We start from the raw sequence: 16,737 nt of genomic DNA, 5'->3' as shown, positions 1-16,737 counted from the left end.
ACCAGAGCAATTTTCACCTTTCAGCACTCCTTCCATTCATTCGTCTATAACTTTATTATTACTTATCGCAATGCAATGAACTATATCTTTTTTTTCGCCACGAATTAGGCTTTCTTAGGTGGGACATTATGCCAAGAATTATTTTATTCTAAATGTGTTTTAATGGGAAAATAGGAAAAAATGTGGGGGGAAAAAATCATTATTTTTCAGTTTTCGGCCATTATAGTTTTTAAATAATGCATGCTACTGTAATTAAAATCCATGAAATGTATTTGCCTATTTGTCCCGGTTATTACACCGTTTAAATTATGTCCCTATCACAATGTTTGGCGCCAATATTTTATTGGAAATAAAGGTGCATTTTTTTCAGTTTTGTGTCCATCCCTAATTACAAGCCCATAGTTTATAAAGTAACAGTGTTGTACCCTCTTGACGTAAATATTTAAAGAGTTCAGTCCCTAAGGTAACTATTTTAATTGTAATTTTTTTCTTTTTATTACAAAAAAAAAATTGCTGTGGGAGGTAATGAGTTAATTTATAGTGTTAAAGTATGTATTTGTATATGTTACGGCCAGAACCCGAAGTGTGGCCACTTCGCGTTCTGGCCAGCCACTTCGGGTTCTGGCCGGCCAATGTGCGAAGTGGCTGCAGCGCAGCGGCCAATGTTAGAAATGTAATGATTACACTAAGCTCAATGTAATAAATGAAGCAATGTAATAAATGAAGCCGCCGGTTTTCGCACTGCCTCCTCTCCTTCTCCCCCCCGATTTCCCCCCCCCCCGCCTCTCTCCTCTCCCTGCCTTCTATACAATACGGAGCAGCCGGGGACATGCGTGTCCGAGAGTCGTTCGTCGCGGCAGGGAATCCTGCCATTCATTCCTGCAGAGCGGGTGCTGGTAGAAGCAATGTCTGCAGCCTCCCTGCTCTGCTTCCCCTGCTGCGACGAACGACTCTCCGGGACACGCATGTCCCCGGCTGCTCCGTATTGTATAGGAGGCAGGGAGAGAAGAGAGGCGGGGGGATCGGGGGGGTGGAGGAGGCAGTGCGAAAGCCGGCGGCTTCATCTATTACATTGCCGCCGGCTATATTTAATTAAATTAACCAAGTTGTAATACATTTGGCCGCAGCGAGACGGCCGTAAAATACATTGGGCTTAGTGTAATCATTACATTTCTAACATTGGCCGCTGCGGCCACTTCGCACATTGGCCGGCCAGAACCCGAAGTGGCTGGCCAGAACGCAAAGTGGCCACACTTCGGGTTCTGGCCGTAACAGATATGAAAAATGTTTTGGATGTAGTTTTACTATTTGGCCACAAGATGGCCACAGTAATTTTTTGTTCATGCGACCTGTAAGCGTCGGAAGTACATTGTTCAATGAGGCTGGGAAACTTTTTATTTTTTTCCCCCCACAATGATCGAGCTGCTTCTCATAGAAGCAGCCGATCATTGCTGGGGGGCTGAGATCAACGAACGGGAACGTTTTTTCCCGTTCATTGATCTCCGGGTGAGCTGCTGGCGGCGTGCACGAGCGCGGGAACGCGCGCATGAGGGAGCGCGGACAGCGGCGGGAGGTGCGTATATCTACGCTCCTGGTGGGGAAAGGGTGTAAAAAGGAGCGTAGCTATACGCACCGCTGGTTGTAAAGTGTTTAATAACTGTTTGAACCTCTTTTGGCAGCTATAACATCAACCAAATGTTTCCTGTAGTTGCAGATCAGATGTGTAATTCTTGACAATTCCTCTTTACAGAACTATTTTAGCTCTGCAATATTCTTGGAGGTCTAGTGTAAATTGCTTTTTTTGAGTCCATGCCACAGCATCTCAATCGGGTTGAGGTCAGGACTCTTACTGCAGAAGGTGTATTTTCTTCTGTTTAAGCCATTCTGTTGTTGATTTACTTACTTTACTATGCTTTGGCTCGTTGTCCTGCTGCAACACCTATCTTCTGCTGAGCTTCAGCTGGTGAACAGGAGGCGGGCTTAAAGGGAAGATCCGCGCATGATCTAAAAAACAAACTGCACTTATCTGGGGCTTCTTCCAGCTCCTGGCAGTCGATCGGTGCCCTCGCCGCAGCTCCTCTCCCTCCCGGCGTCCAGTGGTGAAGAAGCCCCCCCCCCCCGCCGTGCAGCGCACAGAAACTGACCCGGAAGCCGACCTGGCGAGGTCTGCTTCTTCAACACTGGACGCCGGGAGGGAGAGGAGCTGCGGGGAGGGCACAGATCGACTGCCAGGAGCTGGAAGAAGCCCCGGGTTTGTTTTTTATATCCTGCGCGAACCTTCCCTTCAAGTTCTCCTGCAAAATGTCTTGAAAAACTTTGCAATTAATTTTTCCTTCCATCATGGCAATCCGTCCAAGCCCTGGCGCAACAAAGTAGCCCCAAACCATGATGGCACCACCACCATACTTCACAGTTTGGATGAAGTTTTGATGTTGGTGTGCTGTGGCTCTTTCTCAACACCTAGTGTTGTGTGTTTCTTTCAAACAGCTAAACTTTGGTTTCATCTGTCCACAGAATATTTTTCCAGTAGTGGAACATCCAGGTGCTCTTTTGCAAACTTTAAACGTGCAGCAATGGGTTTTTTTGTTTTGTTTTTTTTTTGTTTGGACAGCAGTGGCTTCCTCTGTGGTATCCTCCCATGAACGCTCATTCTTGTTTTGTGTTTTAAGTATCGTAGAACTTGAATGTTAGCATATGCCAGAGACTTTTGTAAGTCTTTAGCTGACACTCTAGGATTCTTCTCCACCTTATTAAGCATTCTGCGCTGTGCTGTTGCAGTCATCTTTACAGGACGGCCACTCCTAGGGAGAGTAGCAGCAGTACTGAACTTTATCCATTTATAGGCCATTTGTCTTACCATAGACTGATGAACTGCAAGGCTTTTTGAGATACTTTTATAACCCACACCAGTTTTGGGTTTGCTTTTCCCAAGGAGCATTGCCTAATGTGAATGATGCCTCGCACACAAAAAAAAACAAACAAAAAAAACTCAGACCTACGATTAAGAATTGTTGACTTCTATAAAGCTGGAGCTTTATAGAAGTCAACAATTCTTAATCGTAGGTCTGAGTTTTTTTTTTTGTTTGTTTTTTTTTGTGTGCGAGGCATCATTCACATTAGGCAATGCTCCTTGGGAAAAGCAAACCCAAAACTGGTGTGTGTGGTTTTTTGTTTTTTATTTATAGGGCAGCTGTAACCAACCCCTCCAATCTCATCTCAATGATTGGACTCCAGCTGGCTGATGCCTCACTCCAATTAGCTCTTGGAGATGTCATTAGTCTATGGGTTCACATACTTTTTCCACCTGCACTGTGAATGTTTACATGGTGTGTTCAATAAAAACATGGAAACATTTGTTTGTGTTGTATTAGTTTTAAAGGAGTTCTATGGCGGAGGGGGGTTTGAAAACGGTCACTTACCTGGGGCTTTTACCAGCTGTCATGTCCCATGCTGTCCTCCTACGATCCTCAGCTCCTCGCCACCGATCCCGGTCTGATATTCATCTAACAAGACAAATAGTGCTCTCTCCCGCGTGCGTCATTGCAATTCTACTGCGCTGGTGAAGTACGAAGTTTCCTCCCTTCGTCCTCCAGGACGGCCCCTCCTGAGATTGTGTAAGTCCCCCCTCCCAAATCAGAAACACCTTAAGAGAATTAAAATAATTAATTGATGCAGTATAAATCCCACCTCCTCACAATCTCCCACAGTTTTTTGTTTGTTTCCCAGACCTCACCACGGAAGCACCAGGGAAGGTTGTTCCTTTCAGTAGGGGAAGCCTGTTGGCACCTGCTGCACCATTTTTATTGTTTTTTTCTTTGTTTTTTTATTTTTTTGTAAAGTATAATTTAGGCTTGTTACTGGTGTGCGGCCTAGAATAGGAAGCTAAGCAGGAGGTTACCTGTTTTTTCCTATTTTGAATGAAGGGGACTGGAGAGGTTCGCTCTCTTCATTATACTTTCTGCGGGCATGGCGGCGGTAAGCAGAGATGCCGGATTTTCCGCATGCCCGAATATGACGCAAGTTTGCATGATAGGTCGCATGTATGCATCATTGGATACGCGTGAGCGCGTGGTGCGTACTGCGTCATGCATAAAACGTCATGCGTACTGATCGTGTTAGACGGCTGAAAGTGCGAGTTTTGTAAACCGCCATGGCCACGCTATACACGCAGACGCTACAGCTCTGAGGGGGTCATGGTGCAGTCAAGTGGGCCCACCACAGAAGCTCAGGAGAGTGCTGCAACTGGTGAGACTGAGCAGTCAGGTCACATCCACCGGTAAGCAAACACATTGCAGTGTTTATTGCAGACTCCTGTCATATTGTTAATGGGTACATGTTAGTAAGACTCTTGGTGTTTGAGTTGTTTTGTACTACAGAAACTCAAAAGCACTTCAAAGTCTAGCTGATGTACTAAATGTGGTTGCAAGTTGCCTGAAGGAACCTCTAAGACTTTGTTTGGTCAGTTATATCAAGTCTAAGTCTTATGCTCCTGGACCTGAAAGTACCACAGTAGCTTTATTTGACCTGATGAAACCCATGAAACAGTAAATGGCTACAACTTTCTCAGCTTTCAGGGCAGCTTTACCCTCTTGCCCTATGCAGGCTACACCTTTTTGTGCTGGCAATTCCCTCAAATTCAAGCGTTCATACCACAGGGGAGCAGCCATATACATAATCAATTGCTTGATTGTTGGAATCATTTAAATCTGGGTCTCAAAGTAGATTTTTCCACAATCAGGGATTGTGCATTTTGATTGAAGTATGGCTGATTACAATGAATGGCTGTGGTGCGGATTATGCAAATACATGCATACATATTTTGGTTGGCCATAAAATTCTGAAAGCAGTTATACTTTCATGTAATGATTTTGTGCACAAATGTTATAACAAGTTTGGGTTTTCTGTTAATGATTTGTGTGCATACATTTTCAGACAATTATATGCATGCTTAGTTTATCTGCCAGCAGGTGTGCTTTACAGATCCTGAATGCAATGCTACTTATCAGATATTTATGTGCAGGGCTTAGCACATGGATATTCTGAATGCAATGGTGCATTTCAGATAGGAGTTATGTTCAGGGATTGGCATATGTTCTGAATGCAATGCAGAATTACATGCAAAAAATATGCACAGAAACCTTCAGTTTGCAAAGCTAATTTTCAGATAACAATGGTGTGTAATAATTATACACAGACATTCTGTTTGCAATAGCAAGTGCTCTTTTCAGATAATGATGCTGGTAGCAGGTGTGCTTTCAGAAGATCATTTTGTGCAGGGAATATGCACAGGAGTCAAGCTATTAGCAGATGTGTTTTTACTTATGTGCAGGGGTTCTGCACATAGACATTTGAATTGCAACACTGTTTTTTTTTTGCATATAAATAGATGCAAGGTTGATGCATAAGTTATTCTGATGGCAAGTTTAAAAAAAAAAAATTTTTTTTAAAGGGACAGTGGCTAGTGTGGTGGTTAAGGGCTCTACCTCTGACACTGGGGACTGGGATTAGTACCTTAGCTCTCCCTGTTCAGAAAGCCTACACCTGTTTGGTAAGGAGTCCTTGGGCGAGGCTCTTTGGAACTGCTACTGCCTACTGAGCGTACCTTAATGGCTGCAGCTCAGACGCCTTCCGTCCGTCAGGACAGAAGCGCAACATAAATGCTGAGACAGCAATTCAGGATTCAATCCCAAGTCTTTTTCATTTGCAGTCCTGAGTACTTCCTTGATGGGTTACAAGTGTTCCCAGGATCTTTATGAAAGAACATGATTTTAATAGCAGCAATCTGAGTATACAGAAGATATTTTCTAGCTTTACCTAGCTGTGAAAATGAAGGAAGACCTAAGATAATATGCAGGTTGTTTTACAACTGTAGAGTATTTAGGATGGATCTGCAGAAAGGATTGGATCAAAAACACTCTTGATAGTTTTTCAGAGCAAAGGTGGTCACAGACAAGCTATGTCTTTCATTTTGCCTGTATTCCAGTTGTTGCTTATGCACAAACTGTCTACACAATATGTCAAACAGCAATTCTATGTCAGTGGTTGGATAGAGAAATCGATCTGGATGTCAGATCCAGTGACTCTCCCTAAAAATGGACTTCTCAACCAAATCTGCAATCGAATGGATTATAAAATCCATTCGTTATTACGACAGATGCAAGACTCTGGAGTTGTACAGGGCATCTGAATCTCAATTAAATGCATGACAGGTGTGCTTCACTGGAGAAAATATTCTCTTTAATCTACTGGCAGTCTGGAGTACTCTCCAGAGATGAGAGAATCGGTTGGAAAACAGATTCGTGAATCTTCACACTGGGAATTACACTTGTGACTCAGTTTAAACTAACAAGTGGGACTTATAGTCCACCCATAATCTTAAACTTCCTATGCTCAGACATTCTGCTGGGCAGTGAACAAGGTGCTTCCTTGAGATCAGTTTATCTCAAAGGAAGGGATATTATTCTAGCATGTAGGTTGAGTTGCAAACAACCATCTCAGAACTGGTGTCCGAACAAATATGTTTGACAATTTGCAGCTACCTGGTTTCTGCTTGGAACAATGTTGTTCGTTTTTTCTCCAGAGAGTGTGAACACTTTTGTTGCGGCACAGGGGGGAGCATACGTTTGTTTTTTTCCCCCTTGAAGGGTACTTCGAAAAGGGATGTAGGATCAGACCACAGGTATTCTTTTGCGTCAGACTGACCAAAACAGGTTTGGCATCTGCTGTAGCCCTACCTTTGGTAAAGGTGCCATTGTTCTTGCAGATCTTGGATGATCTTTGTGAAGCAGGGTCAGGCCATTTTATAGTGGCCTCTTGATATCTGAAGGCATGGTCTGTGTAAGAATGTATATGCTGGTTGCCATTGGCAACAGCACCACACACCTTTTGCTCCGGCACCAGAAACTCATCAGCATACAGGGGATAGAGCGGAGACAGCCTTCTTCACCTTTCAAAGGGCTTTATTAAGCATCTTGTGTTGGCATGGGCATGTGACCCACCTCATTAATTAATAAGCCATTGCTTTATAACCTAGTTACAAAGAATGCAATGTTTTGTAAATATCGGCTTTGTTTATGGTGTCCGTCTAACTGTCGGGGGCAGTTAGACCTGATAACCCATTATGTGGCCTTCCAAGAGGGACATGTTCCTGGTACATGACTGTATCATTTCTCTCTGAGAAACTCTGCTTAAAGAGACCCTGTATCTCAAGTCTTTTCTAGACTTCAGTACCTGAGACTAGAATTCAAGTATACTTTCATTCCAACAGTCTGCTCATCCTAAAGTGAGGCTGCCATTCGTCTGAATTAGTAAGGCTATCACTATACAGACTTAGTCCTTAGATGTTTGTTGGTGGTGACAGCGGTGGCCAGGTGTATTGGAGAAATACAGGCCCTATACATTTAACCACCATCCATGTCTGTCCTGAAGAATAGAATTGATTTCAGGTTACCGCTCTTATTTCTACGAAACTTAGGTCTGATTTCCACAAGGATCAGAGAATCTTTCTTTTCCTTATGTGCTAATTTCTCAATTAAAAAAGAGGTAAATTAAGCTCACTGGATATGAGGGTGAAGCTACTGCATGGGCCTCTTATGTCACATTCATAAAGCTCTATCGTTTTGGATCTACCAAGAAATCAATCCTTGGAGTGGTCCTATCCTGAGAAGAGGTTCTATTCTAACTCTCATTGGTCACCTATGGTGGAGGCAAGCGGAAGCCAAAAAGTATGGTTACCGGTAATTAGTTTTCCACGTAGCCTCCACAACAAATGGATATACCCACCTAAATCCATTGCTAAATCTCCTACTGATTCAAGGTAATATTCAATGCACTCAGGATAGGTAGAATGAGGTGGTACTTATATTGCATCTTAGACTTCATGTCCCATTGGGAAGAACCAAGGACTGGAGAAATTCAGCTAACCTTCTGATAGCTTTCGGAGGTTCTAGAACAGGAGTTCAGGTTTCTAGAGCTACGGTGTCTAGATGGATTAAGGAGGTTATTACTCTTGCTTACTCAGAAGCTCAGGTAATAGCACCTGCTCATATTACAGCACACTCGACCAGATCTTTATCGACGTCATGGGCAGAAAGGTCAGGAGTCTCTTTGGAACAGATTGTCGGGCTGCGACATGGTCCAGGCATTCGACATTCGTTAAGCATTACGGAGTTAAACTCCTCTACATTCAAGACCAATCTTTTGGTCGTAAAGTTCTGCAAGCAGTCATCCCACCCTAGGGTAAATTTCTCGCTAAATCTCAGGAGGGGCCGTCCTGGAGGACGAAGGGAGGAAGTGCCGGCTGCTTGCCTGGTAGCAGTGTTCCGGCGAGTCCTCCAGGACGGCCGCCTAGTTCCCAACCCTGACTTTTAACTTTTATTTATAAGGGGAGTGTGGTTCGTTATTCTTCTCTTTGCATAAACTGTGGGAGATTGTGAGGAGGTGGGATTTATACTGCATCAATTAATTATTTTAATTCTCTTAAGGTGTTTCCGATTTGGGAGGGGGGACTTACACAATCTCAGGAGGGGCCGTCCTGGAGGACTCGCCGGAACACTGCTACCAGGTAAGCAGCCGGCACTTTCTTGTACTGCGCCTGCGCAGTAATCTCCCGATGACGCGCGTGGGAGAGAGCTTGTGCAGCCGCAGTCTAATCAGCCACGTACTTAGCCCGGGGTCGTCGGCGTAGAACGGAAGATCGTAGGGGGACAGCGTTGGACATTACAACTGCAGGTGGCTGGTAGAAGCCTCAGGTAAGTGTCCGTTTTTATTTTCAACCCCCCCCCCACAGAACCCCTTTAAGCAGACTGTATATACATGTAAATACAGAGGGGCTGCAGCACACAGCACGAAAACAGTGACAGGGGCTCTTGGTTTAGGCTCACCAACTGCGCCAAAGTGTCCCCAATCTGGTGAGTCCTACTCTAACCAAGCAAAAATGCTATTTTTTTTAATCGTTCTATCTATATATATATATATATATATATATATATATATATATATATATATATATATATATATATATATATATATATATATATATATATATATATATATATATATATATATATATATATATATATATATATATATATAGTTGCAAAAGTATTCAGCCCCCTTGAAGTTTTCCACATTTTGTCATATTACTGCCACAAACATGAATCAATTTTATTGGAATTCCACATGAAAGACCAACACAAAGTGGTGTACACATGAGAAGTTGATCAAAAATCATACAAGATTCCAAACATTTTTTACAAATAAATAACTGCAAAGTGGTGTGTGCATAATTATTCGGCCCCCTTTGATCTGAGTGCAGTCAGTTGCCTATAGACATTGCCTGATGAGTGCTGATGACTAAATAGGGTGCGCCTGTGTGTAATCTAATGTCAGTACAAATACAGCTGCTCTGTGAGGGCCTCAGAGGTTGTCTAAGAGAATATTGGGAGCAACAACACCGTGAAGTCCAAAGATCACACAAGACAGGTCAGGGATCAAGTTATTGAGAAATTTAAAGCAGGCTTAGGCTACGAAAAGATTTCCAAAGCCTTGAACATCCCACGGAGCACTGTTCAAGCGATCATTCAGAAATAGAAGGAGTATGGCACAACTGTAAACCTACCAAGACAAGGCCATCCACCTAAACTCACAGGCTGAACAAGGAGAGCGCTGATCAGAAATGCAGTCAAGAGGCCCATGGTGACTCTGGACGAGCTGCAGAGATCTACAGCTCAGGTGGGAGACTGTGTCCATAGGACAACTATTAGTCATGCACTCTACAAAGTTTATGGAAGAGTGGCAAGAAGAAAGGCATTGTTAACAGAAAGCATAAGAAGTTCAGTTTGCAGTTTGCCACAAGCCATGTGGGGGACACAGCAACCATGTGGAAGAAGGTGCTCTGGTCAGATGAGACCAAAATGGAACTTTTTGGCCAAAATGCAAAACGCTATATGTGGCGGAAAACTAACACTGCACATCACTCTGAACATACCATCCCCACTGTCAAATATGGTGTTGGCAGCATCATGCTCAGGGGGTGCATCTCTTCAGCAGGGACAGGGAAGCTGGTCAGTTGATGGGAAGATGGATGGAGCCAAATACAGGGCAAACTTGGAAGAAAACCTCTTGTAGACTGCAAAAGACTTGAGACTGGGGCGGAGGTTCACCTTCCAGCAGGACAGTGACCCTAAACATAAAGCCAGGGCAACAATGGAATGGTTTAAAACAAAACATATCTATGTGTTAGAATGGCCCAGTCAAAGTTCAGATCTAAATCCAATCGAGCATATGTGGCAAGATCTGAAAACTGCTGTTCACAAACGCTGTCCATCTAATCTGACTGAGCTGGAGCTGTTTTGCAAAGAAGAATGGCCAGGGATTTCAGTCTCTAGATGTGCAAAGCTGGTAGAGACATACCCTAAAAGACTGGCAGCTGTAATTGCAGCAAAAGGTGGTTCTACAAAGTATTGACCCGGGGCTGAATAATTACACACACCCCACTTTGCAGTTATTTATTTGTAAAAAATGTTTGGAATGATGTATGATTTTCGTTCCACTTCTCACATGTACACCACTTTGTATTGGTCTTTCACATGGAATTCCAATAAAATTGATGCATGTTTGTGGCAGTAATGTGACAAAATGTGGAAAACTTCAAGGGGGCCGAATACTTTTGCAACCCCGTGTGTGTGTGTGTATGTATATATGTATGTATATGTGTGTGTATATCCTATCTATCTATCTATATACATCTCTATATATCTCTCACACACACCTACCTGTCTATGTATACATACAGTGCTGCCCATATTTATTCATACCCCTGGCAAATTTGGACTTAAATTTACTTATATTCAACCAGAAAGTCATTTTTTTGACGGGAAATGACATGGGTATTTCCCAAAAGATAAAACGCTGTACAAGAAGCATTATTGTGGGGAAAAAAAATTCTCAGCTTTTAATTACATTTGAGCAAAAAGTGTCCAGTCCAAAATTAAAAGGGTACAGTATCAAGTTGGATACGCAAGGGGGAGGACCATACCCGAGGCTTACAACCTAAAGAGGAGACTAACTAGGTACAGGTTACATAGTTGGACAGATTTATGGTCGAATCGATTATTTCCGCCGGGTCTGATCTGATTTCTGATCACTTTTTTGTTTTTTTTTAGTTTTTCCAATCACTTCTATACAAAATCGATCGGAAATCAGATCGGACCTGTCAGAAATAATTGATTGGACCATCAAGCTGATGGAAAATTGCATGGCGCGTACTAAGCATTAGGGTTTACTTTAAATGGTATGCAGAGTTTTGGTGATTCTGACAATGATTCACACTAAGGGCTCTTACACAGTAAGACGTTGCGTTTGATGCGACGTTAAGGTTGCATAACGTGCTCCTAATGCAACGCATTGAAAGACTATAACTTGGACGTTATTTAGCCCTGCGTTTGGTGCGCCATTTTCGGCGCACAGTGATAGGCCAAAAACTGCGCATGCATTAAAAGAAAAAAAGAAAACATTACTGTGCATGTGCAAACAGTCTAACGCAGCTAAAAACGTGTATAACGCATAGCATGCAGCACTTTCATTTAATGTGCAGCGTTAGACACCAACGCAGCGTCTGCACTGTGAACAGCCCATTGATTTTTTTTTTTTATTGCTGTAAGTTATTGTGCGTTACATGTTGTTGTAACGGGCGGCTTTAACTTTGCACCGTGAAAGAGCCCTAAATGTAAATTGTATTCATAGGTATACTTGGTTTCTTCATTTTCTTTTTGTATTTACCAGGACCAACAAAGTACAATCCTGAAGCAGCTGATTTTATACCCAGGGAACACTTAACCCACCATCCTAGCTGGAGGAGTCATGGAAGGACAGAAAGCAACAGAAACTGGAGTAGAAACAACATGGCTTCTTCCCTCCCACATCAGCCACCAAGAGAGAGTAATAATGAGAGCCCTTCACAGAAAATGCATACTTACCACAGTTCTACCAAAAGTAGTAGTGGAAGACAAGGTTCCCCAGAGGTCACAAGCAAGCCTGTAAAGAATCACAGCTTTCAGAATCAAAGATGGCATCGCTCTCGAAGTGAAAGGTCACACACTAGAAACCATCCAAGGCATCATCTCTCAGACACCTCATCAAGGCCATCCTTTGTTGGTACAACACCTCTTGGGGACTGGCGTATAAGAACAAGAGACCCCAATGATTTGTGCTCATCAGAAAGTGAGAAGGAAGTTGGTAATGCTGATAATCGTGGTGCTAAGCCAAAGAGACTTACACATGTGTCAGGTGGATCCCTGAGAGGACCTCGTGATCGTACAAAACATTCATATGACAGAGAGAAACGGGTTGCCCCCAAGCAAAAAAATGATATGTTTGAAAATATACCACCTCAAGACACTGCAAAATCAGGGAATCAAAATCGGTATGAAAGTGAGGATGGAGGAAATGAGGAAAAACAAAGATGTTCAGGCCCTGGTAACAGGCCTTCACGAGAACCTCTGGACTGGAAAAAAACTCAGGAAGACGTTCAGGCAAGTAAGGAAGATGAAATGTCAGGCAACAAATCTGCAAGACATGATAAAAGTCATCCAGCAACTTATTCATCTAAAGAGAAGAGAACTGATCGTGTTAAGGAACCTCCTTTGCCCAATACATATCAAGAGCCAAAGTCTCATGGACACCACTGGTCAACAGATGCAGAGAAGCATGCAGGAAGGAAACGCTCATCTCAAGACCGTGCTTCTAAACAATCTATGCAGCAAGGGCTTAGTCGCCAGTGGAAGAAACAAGAAGTACCAAAGAATAAGGAAACGCATACAGGTGAGAGGCAATAAAAGTTTGATGCATGCAAAGAGTTGCAAAGACAAAAGAACATTTAATTTAAAGAGAAACTCCAACCTAGAATTGAACTTTATCCCAATCAGTAGCTGATACCCCCTTTTACATGAGAAATATAATGCTTTTCACAAACAGACCATCAGGGGGCGCTGTATGACTGATTTTGTGCTGAAACCCCTCCCACAAGAAGCTCTGAGTACCGCGATACTCTGGGCAAACTGCCACAATGTAACAATGTTCACAGACAGGAATTAGATGTTTACAGCTGTCTCTAACAGCCAAAACAGCTAGGAGCAGCTACATAACCTGCCCACAGTAAAAATGTCACCATGTAATAAATGTCAGAATGTAAATCGGGGAGAGGAAAGATTTTACAATGAGCAAACACTGACTAAATAATTTATACATAATTATGGTAAAAAATAAAGCACTTTTTTTACTACATTATTTTCACTGGAGTTCCTCTTTAAGTAGACTGCTTATGCATAAAAATATGGAGTAAGGCTAGGTTTACACTATGCTGGTATGAAAATTTTTACAGTTTAGAGTCAAGCTCTGTAGTTACAGTATATGTTTTGTTTGTAATATGTCATCAGTGATGTCACTATCCTAATGTCTTGACATAGATATTGTGCTTGTTCAAACCATGTTTCTTATTCTTGAATTATACTGTCAGCTTCATCTCCATTTTTTTTCTTGTTTCAAAAGTGACCATAAGTACCAGGACTGTAGAATTGCTACATAAATTCTTCCATTCTGACTCCTCATTTTGTGGTTAAATTTGACTCTTCAATTTTTAACATATTAATGTATTTTCCACGTTGCTTGAAAAAATACAAGGGAACAAACCAAAGGACTACTGAGTACACTACCATAGTGGCAATTCAAGTCTCTCGCTGCCAATATAAATGAGGATTCTGTTAAAGTTTGGATCTTAAATAGGCCAGGTCAGTCAAACCAGGGGAGACAGTGGGCAGAGGGAAACTCCAGGGGGATCTTGCGTATGTGATTGTTTAGTACTTGGCTGTCAAGCAGAAAGTTATCTTAAAGCACAGCTTTGGACAGTGTGCAGACAGACCCACTGAAGATCTTTCAGAACCTAGTAGGACACTTAGGTCACCTAGGGCAATCCAACTCTAGATACATCTGAGAAAAATGTGCAGTTAAACTAAGAGGAACTTCATCCTAAACAAACATACTGTCATTAAAGCGGAATATAACCCTGCATTTCAACTTTGCTCTAAAACATTATTTACAGTATATTATATGCAACCAGCATTTTTTTTTTTACTAGACCAGCATTGGAAGGGTTACACAGGGCTTTAAAGTCCCTAGAGATTTCTGCAACCGAATCCGAACTTGAGTTAGATACTTTTTGTTTACAAATATGTGTTTATTATGACTCCTCTCTCTCACTGAGAAGGAGCTTGGAGGACAGCCAAAGAGATGTATCTATTGATAAACAGTTACACACTAACTAAATAGAATGTAACCATCTGAATGTCTGCACGGAACTTAAAACCTCTGTGTTTAACCCTTCCAATGCTGGTCTAGTAAAAAAAAAATGCTTTTTGCATATAATATGCTGTAAATAATGTTTTAGAGCAAAGTTGAAATGCAGGGTTATATTCCGCTTTAAGTTACATTAGTTATGTTAATTAAAATAGATGGGTAATATAATCTCTTACCCACCCTGTTTTAAAAGAACAGACAAATGTTTGTGATTTCATGGAGGCAGCCATCTTTGTCTTGGGGGCAGCCATCTTTTTGGTTGAAAGGAGGTAACAGGGAGCATGAAAAACAGTTCCAACTGTCCTGTGTCCTGATCACCCCTCCCAGCTGCGCGCGCTAGCCTTCAAATCTCAAATAAAAAAAAAAACGAATTTGTGCCAAAACAGCACAACGAGAACAACATCAGAAATCCCATCATGATTTGCACAACATCAGGGGGAAAATGCCCAGGCAGTTTGCTTCAGTGCAGCTAAAAATGAGGCTTGGGTAAGAAAAAGAAAGTTCTGATGCTGTGAAACTTTGAGGCAGGGAACACACTTGTCTTTCAGTTTTCTGCGCGTGTTTTTCTGTGTACTTTTTCTGCACACAGTGTGTTTCTATGCAGGAAAACTCGCGCTTTTTTTCACTGCAGCTAATGTAATAGAGAAAACTGACAAAATGTGCAGAATCATGCAGAATGTCATTTTTTTTCCAGCGCGTGAACAACATATTAAATGTGAACTAGCCCGTTGATTGATATGAGTTCTCAGTTTTTCTGTGCAGAAAACGCGCACGAAAACAGTCAAGTGTGTTCCCTGTCTTAAAGAAACACCAAGCCTTTTCAGTGCTGCTGAGTAGATTTTTAGTCTGGATGTTCACTTTAAGCTGGCCTTACACTATTCAGCATGTTGTTATTTCTGTGCTGGTCCCGGGTTCTCTTAAAGTGCAGTAAAATGCTGATTAGTGTGCGACATGTCTTTAATCCACATGCATGTAATAAAACCATGCGTAAATAACCTGTGAACATAAATGAACCCACAATATATGAATAATGAAGCGGCATATAGCCATACTAAACCAGTGTAACCCCCAAAGAAAACCTGTGGTCCGGGAGATCTGCCCGTGTAGAGAGGACTTGATCACTCCATGTCTTGATTGTTCCTGGATTGTCTTATCACTGTTGGCAGCGCTTAATCATGGTGCATCTCCTGGTCCACAGTTAAGATTAGATCTAGAAAACTGGAAGTCTGCATTGATACTCTCATATTTCTATCGTGACAGGTTGAATGTAATTTATTTTGGTAAATTACCACATCTTTTAGTCAAAAAATGGTAAACAGTTTTTTTAAATATTTTTAAAATTTAAATGCATACAGGGTTCTTTCCAGGCTCTTTTTAGCTGGGCGCTCGGCCTCCACTTCCCCCTCCTACATACCTCCCAGCAGAGTATTTGTACAGCGGTAGCTAGGCCATGCTTCTCTCAAAATTGGGACTCCAGTATTGTGCCTCCATCCTCTCATCACTCACCTTCTGGCTCTAGTGATTTTTTCTTCTCCTGCATTGTGCGATTACCCATAACCTGAGGAGATCGGGATGTTGGACACTAGAGTGAGCAGTGAGAGGATGGACATACATGGCTGGAGCACAGAGGAGGTGAGATAAGCATGGCTATGCTACCGCTACATATATACTCTGATTACTCGGCTGGGGAAGCACAGGATGGATGGCCCCTAGATACCAAGGAAGCTAAATGGGGGACGGAGGGGGGAGCCACTAAGGACCAGGAAACTGTATAGAGGAAGGGGAGGGGATAGCACTAGGCACCAGGGAACAGTATAGGGGAGGGAGGTGATGCCAGGGAACAGTATAGGGGAGGGAGGTGATACCACTAAACGCCAGTGAATTGTATAGGGATTGGGGGGGGCACTACACCAGGGAACTGTATAAGGAGGGTTCTACTCTGCTAGGGAGCACTATCAATTTGGGGGAGACCTGGGGGCCCTGTCAACCAACTCTAGGTCCCAGCGTTGGCCCTGTATTTCCCTATCTCGCCCCACCTGGCTACTTTATTATGCCACAAGGCTAGAGAAAAAATTCTGGAGAGGACATTGGCATATCATGGGAACCAATTTTTTTTTTAAATTTATTTTAACCTCTTGTGTTCTGTAATCTCTGCGTATTAAGAGTTCACTCTTTTTGATGCGTATTATTACATCCATACAATAACCCCCTTCCCCCAGTAATTTTTTTTGCACTGTCAACCTTTATTTTCAGTATTGTTATATTTCCCTGTGGCTTTTCACCCCCTAATCCAAGCCGAACACCCAGAACTATGAGAATTAGAGGAAAATATACAAATCCATGTCAGTTTACTGTGATCCACTCTCATTGCTTTTATCTCTTGTT

The 16,737-nt window shown here is 42.4% G+C and overlaps 1 protein-coding gene across 2 annotated transcripts in view; it reads left to right on the top strand.

Moving 5' to 3' along the window:
- NFX1 (nuclear transcription factor, X-box binding 1) overlaps positions 1-16,737 on the top strand; it is a 188,055-nt gene that overhangs the window by 34,445 nt on the left and 136,873 nt on the right. For both annotated transcript variants that reach the window (XM_068236697.1, XM_068236696.1), the window contains exon 2: positions 11,785-12,822. In XM_068236697.1, the coding sequence (XP_068092798.1) occupies positions 11,904-12,822 (919 nt within the window). In that variant the 5' untranslated portion in view covers positions 11,785-11,903. The remainder of the gene's footprint in view (positions 1-11,784; positions 12,823-16,737) is intronic.

Source organism: Hyperolius riggenbachi, chromosome 5 (assembly GCF_040937935.1).
Source record: "Hyperolius riggenbachi isolate aHypRig1 chromosome 5, aHypRig1.pri, whole genome shotgun sequence".
Lineage (NCBI taxonomy): Eukaryota > Metazoa > Chordata > Amphibia > Anura > Hyperoliidae > Hyperolius > Hyperolius riggenbachi.
The sequence above is the reverse complement of the archived record's forward strand: the minus strand, read 5'-3'. Positions and strand labels throughout refer to the sequence as shown.